At 41.6% G+C, this 14,265-nt stretch overlaps 1 protein-coding gene across 6 annotated transcripts in view; it reads right to left on the reverse strand.

Annotated features, from left to right (window-relative positions):
• sept9b (septin 9b) overlaps positions 1-14,265 on the reverse strand; it is a 72,799-nt gene that overhangs the window by 21,840 nt on the left and 36,694 nt on the right. Inside the window, exon 1 of one of the 6 annotated variants that reach the window (XM_044345744.1) lies at positions 12,257-12,320. The exons of 4 other annotated variants lie outside the window; for them this stretch is intronic. In XM_044345744.1, the coding sequence (XP_044201679.1) occupies positions 12,257-12,305 (49 nt within the window). In that variant the 5' untranslated portion in view covers positions 12,306-12,320. Of the gene's footprint in view, positions 1-7,916; positions 8,003-12,256; positions 12,321-14,265 lie in introns of those variants that run through there. One more of the 6 variants, XM_044345747.1, reaches the window with a different exon arrangement.

Raw genomic sequence — 14,265 nt, forward strand, 5'->3', positions numbered from 1 at the left:
TCGTATAGTTGCCTCGGTAACATTAAAGAAGAATTCCTTTTTTCTTAATCCTAAATGCCTGCATAGCTCTGCGGAGACCAAAAAACACAAAACTGCTGTCAGGCAGATTTCTTGCCTCGCCTCGACCTTCATAGAAAAGTAATACATCACTGAAAACTAAGTATGTAAACATTCAGCTGACAGAACTCAATAACCGCTATCCTGAAGCATCAAACCCACTTTGTTCCTTCCTTTAACTGCCCTGTAATCTAACCCTCCTGGAAAACTAACACAGTGTTCCCCTTCGATCAGATACAGTACGATCTGCTGTTTCACCATAACACCGCTGTTTCACTATAACCCCTCCCCGCTTCATATCTACACATAACTCAACACTCTATTCTAAAGCCCTTCATTAAAACCCCATCAGGCACATCACATCCAACCCTACATTTAATATTTACCGAGTGAAACTCGATCACACCACAGCTAGAAACAAAGCCTTCATTGTCTTCTGGAGAAGCCCCCTAAAAATACCAAAGAAATTCAGCTTCCTTCGGTCCATGACTGCCACTTCACCACTTTTCAGCCCTGCTTTAAATTACGCAAGAAGAAAGGTTTTTCGTATGACAATATCAGTATGGTAAATGTGCTGCAGAAAGGGAAAGAAACAGGGGATTAAAGAGAGAGAGACAGAAGAAAATCAGTAAACTGATTCATGGCAGACGCAACATGTAATTAGTCTTGAAGCGAGTGAACTGTTTAAGTGGTGCGGTTGATGACTGACTGTACATAAGGAACTGGCCTGTGTCAGGGGATTTTATAGCTGACCATAATTTGTTTTTTAGTCATGGATTCAAACAGTTTTTACCATCCTAAAGTTTCAATATATATACGCTGCATTCATGCTACTCTTTTGTTCCACCTTTAAGATGAATGTTTGGAAAATCCGGCTGCTGTTATGCAGCCGGATACAGTTGCGAGGAAATGAGGCCTCAACAATAATAAATTATTTTCTCGTGTTCTCTGTAGCAGGCACATAAAATGAGTTTTGTTCCATTGAGACACATCAGAAAACCAAAAATCAGTAATCAGATGGAGAGTTGCAGCTTTAACCCTAAAGTAGTCCTTCACTGAGGACAAGAAAGGTCTTTTTATCCGCATTGGATTCGCCTGAATTTTATTTTCAGTCATGTGGGTCATGAGTGCGGTTGTTTACTACAAATAACAGCCGTCTAGCAAACAATACTATCTTTGATGAGAAAATTTGTGGGATGCCCAAATCTTGATCATTCGTTTTCTTAAGTAAGTCACAGATAAAACAATTTTTATCAAGTGGACAAATTCATTTTTTTTCTCTCTCCGGTGGTGATGCTTGTAGTTAAACGAGGTAACTTGGGTTTTTTTTCTCTTCATCCTCGCCTTCAAGTCTAAGCATATGGTCAAAAGCTGTCCAGTCACTCCTTGGGGGGTTGAGCTTTGGGAAAAGAAGGTATCATATCTGTTATTCCACTCACACCGTTACTGACAGCTCTTAAATTCTCTCTGCTATTTGAAAGCGCCGTTACTTTTTAAAAACATGGCTCCTATGAAACCCCTGAATCTCTGCCCTGATTCACTTCAGTTGCAATTTTCCTTTTCCTGTGTGTGCGTATGTGTGTCTCTGCTGTCCACTATTTTTTTCCTCTCTCCCTCTCTCTTCTCACTCTCTCTCTCTTTTTTTTTTTTTTTTTAAAACCGGAGATGACATTTCCAATGTCCCCTTGGTGGCTCCCTCTAAAAAAGGTGGAGATCAGTAAGTTTTATGGCTGCTGCCGTCTGGCGGAGACAGATGGAGCATCCAGAAAGAAGAGGGAAGCACAAGAGTTGACTGACAGTGATAAGTGTGTCACAGGATTAACATATGCACAATTTAATATCATCTACAAATTTTAATGGAGACGTTTTATGAAGACGGTCAGGCAGAGAGCTTTTTTCAGCCAGAGTCAGTTCTATTTTAAACACATGACTACTGTACCATTTTCAAAACTATTTTAAACACATAACTACCATTTTCTATTTTAATTCCTTATTTTCCTGGAAATGAGCAATGATATTAATACATTTAGTGGAACGCAGTACGACACAACAGTGGCTTACCCCCCAACGGTGACAATAAGGCTCACAATCTGTTGTGCAGAGCGTACGGCTCACACCCGCTGTGCATTCGAGTTCAGATCGTTAAAGCTATAAGTATGTTTCACAGGCAGAACTTTTAAAAAAAAAAAAAAAAAAAAAACTCCTTTAGGTCATGTCAGCAAGTCCTTACAACAGATGTTCTTTTTAAGTTAACATCAATTTGATATAAAAGCATAGAGACCGAACAACATTTGCAAAACAGCTGTAACGATGGAGATGAACTTAAACTACACTTGGAGAAGCAGTAAAAAATAAATGTAAAAGCTGAAGAGAAAATGGCAAAAAATTTGAAGCAATAAAAACTACAAACACTACAAGTGTGGTCCATATTGGGTTGATGCCAATTAGCAACATTAGTCAGCTATACAGACGCCTGGCAATCAGCCTATTCATGGTTTAAAACACATGACGGTGCCCAAATCACAGGTGCATTGGTCAAGTGTGAAAGTCTTCATGTCAGTTGCTACAGTCATAGGCTAAACATATGGACAGCAGTCACAACAGCTAATATCGCGGCAGTGATTACAATGGTACTAGCTTCAAATGTCTTTTTCCCTTCAAAGTCTCTTTCCAAGAGGTGTTCGTATTATTTTGTCTACACCCTGTAACGGTCTGATATTGAGCCAACCACAGTTCTGAAACACAAAGTCTTTTTTTGAAAGCATTTGCCAGTTGTTGCCTGGCACAGTTGACTTCAATGTCAACTGTATGCATGTTTTTTAAAAAAAAAAGGAGCACAGGCCAATAGCTTAACGCTACGCTGCGTTCTGTGTGAGGGAGATAACATGACGGTGTGTTTACAGTAGGTAGTGACAGAGTGAGGTCGACAGAGTGGAGCTGGGAGGATGGAGGAGGTTGTCACTGCGGGCTGTCATGTACATCCAAGAGGAAATCCCTCTAATTCAATCCCTCATCCGTACTTTGAAACCAGCAGAACATGCTGATTAAAAAAAAACCCCCTGACATGTTTCTCCATCATAACAACTCCCCACCATGTAAGACGATGAGGTTCGGTGAAGTTCGGTGACGTCTAGGACAGTCGCAGCTGGCGCAGACAAGACATCGACACTTCTGAAAAGGAACCGAAGAATGCTACCAACCCACTTCATCTTTCAGTGTTGCGTCAGTCGTGTCGGCCCACGGAGAATGCGACCCCTGGCCTAACATGGAGCAAAGCAGATGGTGTTGCTCGGTGTTTAAAATACAGCTCTCCACATGGAAACTTCTGGGAGTGGAGATAATGACTTGTCCCAAAACGCCTCAAAAAAGATTTAAAGAGTGAGAAGAGAGGAGAGAAAAGGAGCTGTAGATGGAGGGGTCAGTGAGGTTCGCCCGGAGAGAAATGTGAAATAAATGCTACAATAACAGCAACAGGCGGAAAAACACAACAAGAGCGAGCACAGTTTGGATCGATAGCTGTAAGTAGAAACTGAGAAAAATGAGAAAGCAAAGCCGAACGCAGCAGGGGAGTCGTTGTGGTGCCGAGTAGCATTGTGAGAGCCCGCTGATCTGGGCAGCTTTCAGTACTGTAAAGGCTAACCGACCACAGCCGTAACTCAAAGCCCAAACATTTCTGAGAAACATGGAAGGGGAACTAGGAGGGTCCAGCCACAGACCCATCCGCAGCTGCAGTAGAGAAACTGGTACAGGGTAAAGGACAAACAGAGCCCGTGTGCAGTAAATCACACAACCACCAAGTATGAAGTGGGAAAGGAGCCGGCTGGTTCGAATATTTCATCGCTGAAGGCTGTGTAGCGCTTAATGAGAGGAAATGAGAAGCATCGCATTGTTCAGAGCCGACTCGGAGATAGTTCTTCACCACTTAGTTTCACATGAAATGTACCGCTGGCTTTGTCTTTTTATTAGTTCACTATTATACCTCTAATACATTTTAATGTTTGGAGATACATGAGAGGGGACAGAAGCAGTAACAGAAGTCTAACGATTCTGTTTTGAGGCCTCAGTGAAAGGAAAACCACCAGATGTTTGGAAATGAATGAAACTGCTGCTCATATCTCTTAGAAATAGTCAAAGAAAAATCTTCTCTAAATGATGCCAAAATCTACAACTACGTCTATGAATCCAAGCGTCAACAGCAGCAGAGAAAGAAACTGGAGAAACAGTTAATATGTTGCAGTTTAAGATGCAAATGTTTCTATATTTCTATACAGAAACCAACAGATGATCTGTACTGTTAAATGACATGTTCTGTTTTTTTGTGGTTGTTGTGGTTTTCTGTTATTTATGTACTGTTACCATGTCAGATATCTATGCTAAACAAGGTCAAAGTTCCAAAACTTGAGGTTAATGTGTGTAGAAATTCCCCCTGTGCAATTCTCCTTCAACTTTTGGAACTTTGACCATGTTTAACATAGATATCCGACATCGTAACAGTTCATAAATAACAGAAAACCACAAAAAGCATAAACGGCTGTCTGTCCTGTAGCTCTGTTGCTAAGGTTGTTACATGGGTTGTTCACGTTGTCCACTCTCATATTTCGCATCAGATTCCGCTCGAACATGTACGGGTGTGTTTGAGAAGTTGACATTCAAGTAAAGAAGGAGAAAGTGAAATCGTTACTACTACAGTTTGTTTCATGGTTTGTTGACGTTGCCTGTGTGGGTTCATTGAAAGAGACGGGAGCTATACATCCTGCTATACAGAGGCTGAACTGAGGGGCTGCATAAAGGGTCAGTAAGAGTTAAATAACTGTAAATGAACTGTAAATCATGCAATGATTAAAAATATAGACTTGTAAATGTGTATGATATGTTTCCATTAAGGACTGTCATTCTGTAAAATAACAAGCTCTCACAAATGCGAGCTTCAAATGGATTCTAATGTAAATAAATGTGACATGTTTAGGAGTTAGAGACCAGTTTCTGTAATTTCCAATTATCATCCCAGATTCAAAAACATAATAATGGACGACCCATCATGCCTTGAGGCATAATACTGCCACATCGCTGTAGATGAGGTCACCTCAAACCTCCAAGCGTCCAGCGTCTGCAGGCCTATGACCTATAAACTCTGACAGGATGTGACATATTCTTACCTTCTGAGACATACATGTAGAAAAAAAATCATTTATAAAATAAAAACATTCCATCACAGCCAGATTCTCGAACTCTACAGGATAGATTTTGAGTGAGAAATGTATTTATAGTATCTCTGTGTGTCAACTATGTTTTAGAAAGAATTCCCTACAACAAACTGCTGATGGAGGTAAACCAGAAACAATAACACATGAACTACATTCTTCACTTGCTGATTGAACAGAAAAAGAAGACAGCATATGAGACTATACACATGGAAACAATTATCTAGAGGTCTATGAAGACATTCTGTAATGTGGGAAAGAATATTTTCAGACAAACAGCCTGGTTGTTTACTGTAAAACATGTTCATGCTTCTCCTCTTAGCTCTGCTGCCTTCAAGGTGAATTCTTTGGTCTAAAACACAAAAGTACACAGAACTGTCTCACATGATGGGAACAACAGGTTAATTCTAGTCAGCAGTGGATATCCCTTTGAAAAAAATCAGGTTTGAAATCTTTGAGTGCACCTGCATCCCACAATGTCTCATTGTCATTAGGGTTGGTTTCATGACATCAGACTTTTAATCACAGCAAGAAAAAAAAAAAAAACCTCTGTGTGAATTTCATGCCGTTGATCCCAAACAATACTAATGAAGTGTTTATCTGCAGTGATTGAATTACTTATCATCAGTGGGTTAATGTGATTAGCAACATGCAAACAATGGCTGAGTGGCTTTAACTGACACCCATTATTATAGCATGTTATAATGATGCTAAATGTAAATGTAAATCAGATATGAGGCAGCGTTAGAAAGGCAGGCTGACTACTGTGGGGGGGGAAAAAAAAATCCAAATTAATTTCTTAATTTAATAATAGATTGTTTGCACTGTCAGATGAAAACAACGGGGGTCAATGGAGAAGACAAGGAAGCTTCTATTTAAACTGGAAGGAAGTTATCGTAATGCTAGCACAGCCGCGTCATCCATGTTTATGATCTGACTGTTGCTCATATTTACATTATCATTGTTATTCTTGTACGCATGCGGCTCACATTTCAGAGCCGGATACATGTCGCTTACAAACATGAACCATCAAAACATAAAGATTGAATCTGACTAAAAAATTGGAATTAAGCCTCAACCTCCTAAACTCCCCCGAGGACGCCGCGGCGTCCTGAGCCAACGTTACTTTCAGTCTTTCAGAGGATGTAGCGAGCTCAGTTTTAGGGTCCCTTGACCTCTCACCTTAAGATAGGTTACCCACAAGTCTTCCCTTTACCAAAACACAATGTTTATTACAGATTGATCTTCAGGTTTCCAGCTTTCAGATGATGTATACCACATCTAGCTGGCGTATACTGTTGACCTGCTATCTCCTCCTAAATATCCCCCGTCCCACCCTAAAAAAAGACAAAAATGGGTCTATGGTAGGAGGGAGTGGAAGACATTAAGGTCTGTAATGTGAATGCAGCCTTATTCATGCAGCAGTCTCAAGGCATAAGGTCAAATGCATCATTGTTCTTGTCAATGATGACGATACAACGTGGTTGGTCGGTGCAAAACAAGGATATCTAGAACACCTCTGATGATTCCTCTACATGACTGGACTGCAAATGGAAAAGAAAGCACAGCCATTGTGTAAGCATGTGTTGTTTTCTTAAATAAATGTTACTTTAAGGTCAAAGACTTGACTGGGATTTCTGGGTGCAGCATCCAACAAAGCAACTATTCAACACAAGTGCTGCACAGTGGGGTAAAAGTAGACCATGTGATACACTGAAAACATGGAAGGTGACTAATTTTTCAAAAGTTTCGCTGGCCTCCGAGGCAAAAAAGATTAAAGTTAAGTGATGAACCACAACCTGTTTTGCTTCCCACCGGAAGCAACTGACAAAGAGTTAGGAGAAGAGAGGAGTTCTTACTGTTCCCCTTGGAAGAGCAAAACTGTCACAGAGAATAAACGACCTGTTTGACTCCTCAACTCTCCTTGAACTTGGCAACAAGCTCTATAAAAGAGCAGACACAAGGGATTGTCAAAATTAAATAACATCAAAACAGCTCGGCTCCATCAGTGCCTGGATAATCCACTGCACTGGATCAAAGTCAGCCTAGATACACTTTTGTGATGTGAAGAGAGCTGAGGTTAAAGAAGAAAAAATGACCAAAGAGAACCTTGGAGACCTAAAAAAAAAAAAAAAAAGAGTAATAAGGTCTGTCCTGATTGGTCAACACTCTGTTTGTCCCATTATAGCAGATTGATTATCCATGCATGCTCCAGAGCTGAAGACACAATGGGAGGGGAAGGGAGAAAGAAATAGGAGAGGGGAAGGAGGAGGAGAGTATGCAAGGAGGAGGGGGAGAAAGTGGTCGTGCTGACCCCCCAAACTCCTGCACAATGGGAAAGGGAATGGATAGAGAGAGAAAAAAAATAAAAGAAATGAGATAGTGCAAGGCATGCACGCTAAATTAGGGGTTTTCTACAGATCTCCTGCCAAAAACACACTCACTCCCCACCTCTCAGCCTCAAAAGTTCATTTTCAACACAGCGCACACAAGACACCTGGCAAACAAACTTTGACACCAAGAGCACCAATCAATTTCTACCCCCCTTCTGTTTGTTTCTCCCTCCCTCTTTAACCCCTCTTTCTCCTCTGTCCAGAATCTTTCACAGCTCTTGTTTCAAGACAAAAAAGCACACGGCAAACATAAAAATCAACTCACCCAACCCTTCCCTGCTCTTCTTCTCTTTCCTCTTTTCTCTCTCTCTTCCTCTCCTACTCTCTTCCCCTCTCAATCACAGCTCCAGCTGGTGAGGCTGGACTGCTGCTGCTGCCTTCGCCACGCCCCCACAGCACTGTCATGTGACCGCCATCCCAAGTGGCTAGGAAGGCATTCGGCATGCCACACCCCTCATTCAAGAGAAAGTGAATGGGGAACATTGTGGATATAGAAGGCTAGCTCAAACCACGTGTGATTAAGTAAACCCACTTGAGGAAAAGCTGTGTGTGTGTGTGTGTGTGTGTGAGTGTGTAAAAGCAGAGAGAAGGACAGTAGAGGATTGTGTTTATGGCCAAATACAGCAACATTCACTTTCATTATGTGTGTGTGTCTGTGTGTGTGCGTGCGCCTGTAAGTAGAAGTCAAGAGGCGATATCCTTTTTACTTCTCCATCCTTGTGTGTGTCCATCTGCTCTCTCCCTCCCACTGATTTGTTTCACAGGGGAGGGTATTGGATTATGTCTGTGTGTGCAGGCTGAAAATATTTGGTCATCTCTCTCTTTCAATCCAGCTCCTTTATGGCTCTCTTTCTCTCCCCTTTTCCTCTCTGACGAACACACACACACACACTCATCTCCATCCCTTAAAACTGTGGCTGACTTGTGATTAATGCCATGACTGAAAAAAAGGAACATTTATAATATTAGGAAAACTCTTTAAGCAAAAAGACTAAAGACACATAAAAGAAGCTCGATTTTTTCTCTCGATTTTTTATGGTGATCCTCCTTAAAAATAGCTGACAGAAATATGGAAATACTCATGTAACAACAACTTGAGTGAATTAAGCCGCACCGAAGTCAATACTGGCTGCAAATCAGACGAAAGTGCTTCCAAAATCCAAATGTTCCCTGGAAATCTATAGTGCTCGGGGTGCACTTCCTGTGTGCCGGTTCACCCACAACAGAGAGATTCACATTTATCACGGCCGTCCCGCTGACTGTAATGTGTTAATGTAGTCGACATGTGAGAAGATGTTTTCTAAGAATAGTATGATTAAAGAAATTCTGGTTATAAAATGCATTTGATCTCAACTGACTGAAAGGGAGAGTGATTAATTTGTTCCTTTGTTGACGTGATTGTACATTTTTCCACCAGCATACAGACTAAAAGCCTGAGAGACGTTTTCATAACATTCAGCACAAATGCTTCCTTCCTGTCAGAGCTGGAGCTGAACCTCACACACTTGGCTGCAGTCTCACTCGACAATGTGCATGTACGGAAGTATGAATGCAGGTAATCTGTCCTACACGCTATTGACACATATTCATCATTGTTATCATTTTGCATTAACGAGTCTTATAAGCACTACGCGTCCAGATGTGCTACTGCATGCAGTAGAGTTGATTTAATGCTGATTCATTTCACATAAGATTGATCCTACACAATTGGCTCGTGCTTGAGATTAGCCTCCCAGGTCCAGATTGAAAACTTGATTCCATGTCAATATCTTGAAAAGTAACAGTTCCTGCTCTGTGAGACATATTGTGCAATCATGGACTGTGTCTTGGCTACACAATTATAAGCATTATGATGGGCTTGGGTTCAATTTAAGTTAGCAAAGACCTTTCTGGTTAATATTTTGTAAGCTAGCAGGATTACCGATTCATTGTAATAAACATGCAATTACGTTTAGCAACACACTCTCTCTTCGCAAATTCTTTTTTTCTAGACCCTAAATCTGTCACAGGCCTATCTCTCACATGGAAGCAGAACAAAAAGTAAACGTCTTCACTGTCCTGTGAGACTGAAGAACAGCTCTTTAAGGTTCTGGGAAAAAATACTGACATATTCCTGCTGTACAATCTCTTTCTTATCAAAGAGAATATTTTCCATATAACTCTCACTAAACAATAAACAATGCTGTCAGTATATGACACTCATGACCCACCAGAGTCTGAAGTTGCCATTTCCTCTTGTGGGAACCAAGGATCAAAGGAGAGATCTGCTGTGTTGTATGGGTGTTATTCTATTAGTTCTGGTGAGAGCCTAAAAATGCAGCTTTGAGCCAAAAATTTATGGTAAATAAATGCAGTTAGAATCCATGATTGATGGTTTACTGTTTAAGGCATAAGTGTGTGTGTGTGTGCATGTACAGTAATGGACACTGTAAGTACATACTGTACAATATAGGCCCCTGTTTACGCTACGTTAACAGTTTTCAGAAAACAGCTGGAGAGGAGTGTTGTACGGTTGAGATATCCCATTGAAATATTCTTTCTATTCACAAAACTCCACAAGGAGTCTCCTTTTTAAAAGTGAGGTCATGTGCTTATTCCTGCTCTGCAAAGCTAAAATTAAGGAATCCTGACTGTGTCATTATTTTCTGCTTTGAAACATAGTGACCAAACATTCAGTTGCATCAAATCATGTGGGCTGAAGAGGGAACTGAAGACTGATATGCGGTGATGACTTGCATGCTGGGAGCCTCATTGGGGAGCTCTGTGATTGGCCTGGAGGTCAGGGCTGATTGCTGAAGGCCACCCAATCAGGACCGAGCACATATGGAGCAGATTAAAAGAGTCATCTCCATGACTTAGCGGACTGAGTGACTCAGTGACACATCCTCCCCGTGAAAGGGGGGGAGCACAGAAAGCAAGGAGAAGGAAGGGGGGGAGGAAAAAAAAGAGATGAAGTAGGAGGAGGAGGAGGAGGAGGTGGAGGGGTAGGAGTGGTTGGAAGAGTGAGGAGCAGGAGAGAGGAGGGGAAAGAGGAAGAACATCTGGCTTGGCCTGGACAGGGGAGATATCTGGGTCTGTTGGAGACTTCCTGTTGTGTTTTTTTTTTTTTTTTTTTTTTTGGTGGTTGATCTGGTCCCCTGTGGTGCAAATGGAGACAGCATGTGTGTGATGAGTGAGGACGGTTTATCTCAACACCCTAAAGTGGCCCCCCAGACCCCATTCTGCATGGAATCACTGAACATACATTAACAGTGCAGACGGATTAATCTATGTATATATCTTGAGCTACTTCACATGTTGACACTAAAATACTTTACTCCTCCAGGTTTATTCCCCAGACCCCAGCTTGCACATTTCGCTTCAAGGTTACAATAACTCAAGCATGTGTTTGCTTTGTCATCACCTTTTTACTGTAAAAACTCTGTGCTGTTTTTATAACGATGACTGCAAAGAAGATAAACTGGCCAGATTTTGTGGTCTGACTGTTTGTTTATGGTGTCTTTCTGTCCATTTTAAGCCACCAGATCTTTCCCAGCTGGACTGCTAAATACTGAGAGCTTGTACCAAGGACTTAGAAAGACTGAGAGAAAGAGTAGCCTTTACTGCTTTTCATTATGCTCAAACAAATCCACTTCTTCTAAAAAGCTTAGTTTCCTTTCAAATTAAACCACAGTAAGACTCAAGTAAGAACTCGTTGCTCCAATGGAGAGTAAAATGAGGTTTTTGAAAGCAAGTGCACAATAGCGTCTTGTAAGCAGATTTGCTTCGACAAAACAATGAGGTTTGCAATAAAACACAAAGAGAAGAGGAGGGGAAATGTTCAAGTAGCATCTTGGGATGTTTCCGTGCATCCATTTCCCCACATCCCCATCTGAAGAGGATACATCTTTGTCCTTAAAGGTAGTCTATGCAGGATTTGTCAGTTGGTGTTTGGCCCCTTCTCCCCGGTTCAATTAGCAAGAGAGAGAGCGAGAGCAGCAACAAAGCCGCGAATCAGACAAATAAAACATTATTTTCTGATTGTTCTCATGGCGGTTATGTTCTACATCACAAATAAACACACCCACACCCCCTCACAATCCTGCGGGAAGGTGCCGCAATGCCGGATTTTGCGTGAACGCAGAGCTTCATCCTGTCCTCTGTGGCCTCTCTGCTCTGTGTGTGTGTGTGTAGCTCAGCACACCCTCGGTCAAGAGGAAACACAGGCCTGTAGCTACTATTTATACATTCATGACACAGAGACAGAGAGCAGAGCGGAGCAGAGGAGAGAGACAGAGACGGCGATGTACCCTGGTCATTACGCTACGAGTCCTAACCTCACACCCTGTGCACTGTTATTGGCTGGGGGGGGGCTACACACCCACTGCCAAAAGGTTGACACCTAGATGCGTCCCCAACACAGCAAAATAATGAGAAAATACAGGCAGCATCACACATTTCTAGTGGGTCATAAGTGACGATTGAGAGGGATTACATTTGTAAGTTTTGGGAAAATCCTGTATAGTATACCTTTAATTGAAACTAGTTGTCCCTTCTGCCCATGCAGAGTGATAATTTACAACAGACGAGCTCTCCTACAGACACAAAAGACAACCAGATACTCACAGAGGGTTTCCATCTCGTGGTTGTCGTTCTCACTGCAAGTAAAAGCCATCTCTCCTGTCTGCCTCTGTGTGTGCCTTCTTTCTTTTGCTTCCACTTCAACTCTAAGAAACAAATCTCTGATAAGGCAAGATAACCAGTTTGTCTATGTTGCAGCTGCTGATCTAACTAGCTACGCTTCCTGGGTGCACACACACACACACACACACCACTGTGTACTCTCTATTTCTGATATTCTGGAGTTAAAGCCTTCCCCAGTGAACAATAAACACAGCGACTCCGAGGGGATCGGCCTTCTGGGGAATCCCTGGCCTCTCACTGGATCTGCGGGGGCGAGGGACAGGGATGACTCAACTCCAAAAACGTGGAGAAGACGAAGGGAGCTCTGTGATTAGACTCTCTGTGCGGTCTCTGCATGTCTTCAAGAAACATTAACCCAGTTATGATGCTAATTATCTATAATAGAAACCTTCCATGTGCAGATACAGTGAGGCAGAGAGAGACCGAGAGAGAAATTCTGCTTTTTCACAAGAAGCCCTTCACTCTTCATCTGAATCCTAGGCAACTTATGGGAGGCAACTTGCCCTTTCCCCTAAATCTTCAGTGGTGTGTATGCTTCCTTCCTCTGCCCTCTCTCCTCCTGAGTGTTGTTGATTTCTGCAGTCTGCCTGGTAGCATCACCGCACACTTCACCCCATCGAGACTGTCAATGAAAGCTAACCCGAAGCTCCTCCGAGCTTCATCGCCAACGTTTTTCTCAACAGACGATGGTGTTCTTTGAAGAAGCTAATTACCCATAAACCACAAAGCTGCCGTCATATTCTCTAAATCCCTAAGTCATCACTGCAAGCCAGATCCAGGCCTATATCAGCACTGTATTTTAAGTACTTTTAAAGTTTGTGCCAATTGTTGCAGAGTTACAATCATTCAGCTAAACAGCACGTCTGCATTAGGCTCCCGTGTCTAATCCAGACCTTTAATCTGTGGGGTGAGGAGGTTGCAGGTATTTAAGTGCAAAAGAGGTGACAAGGCTTCTTACCAGAAGGTGTAAAAGATGTATTACTTTCCTTTCCTCTACATTTAACTGTCAAGTCAAACTGTCTGCTGTGAAAAAGGTCTATGTTATACACTAAAAGTACGGTTTGAACTGAAAATAGAGATGAGAGTTTGCACAGTTGAATTTTACATCTGGAAACAGACTAAGTGGCACTAAAACTGCACTTCAGCATAACTTAACCACAGCTCAGTAGACCGTGATGTTTTTATAGAATCTTGAATTGAAATTGTGATTCACATTTTATATATGTATCATCAAAACACATTTTTAAGACTTGTGCACCTGTGTGCAATACTGTAACATTGGATTTTTAAATACATCTTAAAGGCTCTTGATATATAGTATGTTATCTATATTTTTGTCATCCAAGTTCTGTAATGTTGCTATCTGGTCCTTTCTATACACACAACATCTATTTCTGTCAGTCCTGGAAGAGGGATCCCACCTCTGTTACTCTTCCTGAGGTTTCTTCCATTTTTCCCCTTTAAATGTTTTTTTAGGGAGTTTTTTTCTATCCAAATCAAAGGTCTAAGGACAGAGGATGTTGTATTCCTTTACAAAATATAGAGCCCCCTGGGGGGACAAATTTATGATTTATGATAATGGGTTATATAAATAAAATTGACTTGACTTGACTTTGCACATCCCTTTTGCAAGATCTAAATCTGAACATCCTTACTGTCTTCAGTTCCTTTTGATATGGAAACCTTTCGTGCAGACCAGCCTCTGTGCATGGTTTCTACATGAGCTGGAAAAGGTTTGCAGCCAAAACAAAGAGTTGTGTTGGTTTTTTATCTATTTCAGATCTGTTGTACGCTGTCGTACTGTACATGATCAAAACATATGACATTGGGAATGATGCTTTAACCTGATGTCAAAATGCTGAAAGCTGCTGTATCATCCTAGAGTACAACACACACTTGCTGATGCAGAAATGCATCATCAGTTGTAGTTG

This window comes from Thunnus albacares, chromosome 3 (assembly GCF_914725855.1).
Source record: "Thunnus albacares chromosome 3, fThuAlb1.1, whole genome shotgun sequence".
In the NCBI taxonomy this organism is placed as follows: domain Eukaryota; kingdom Metazoa; phylum Chordata; class Actinopteri; order Scombriformes; family Scombridae; genus Thunnus; species Thunnus albacares.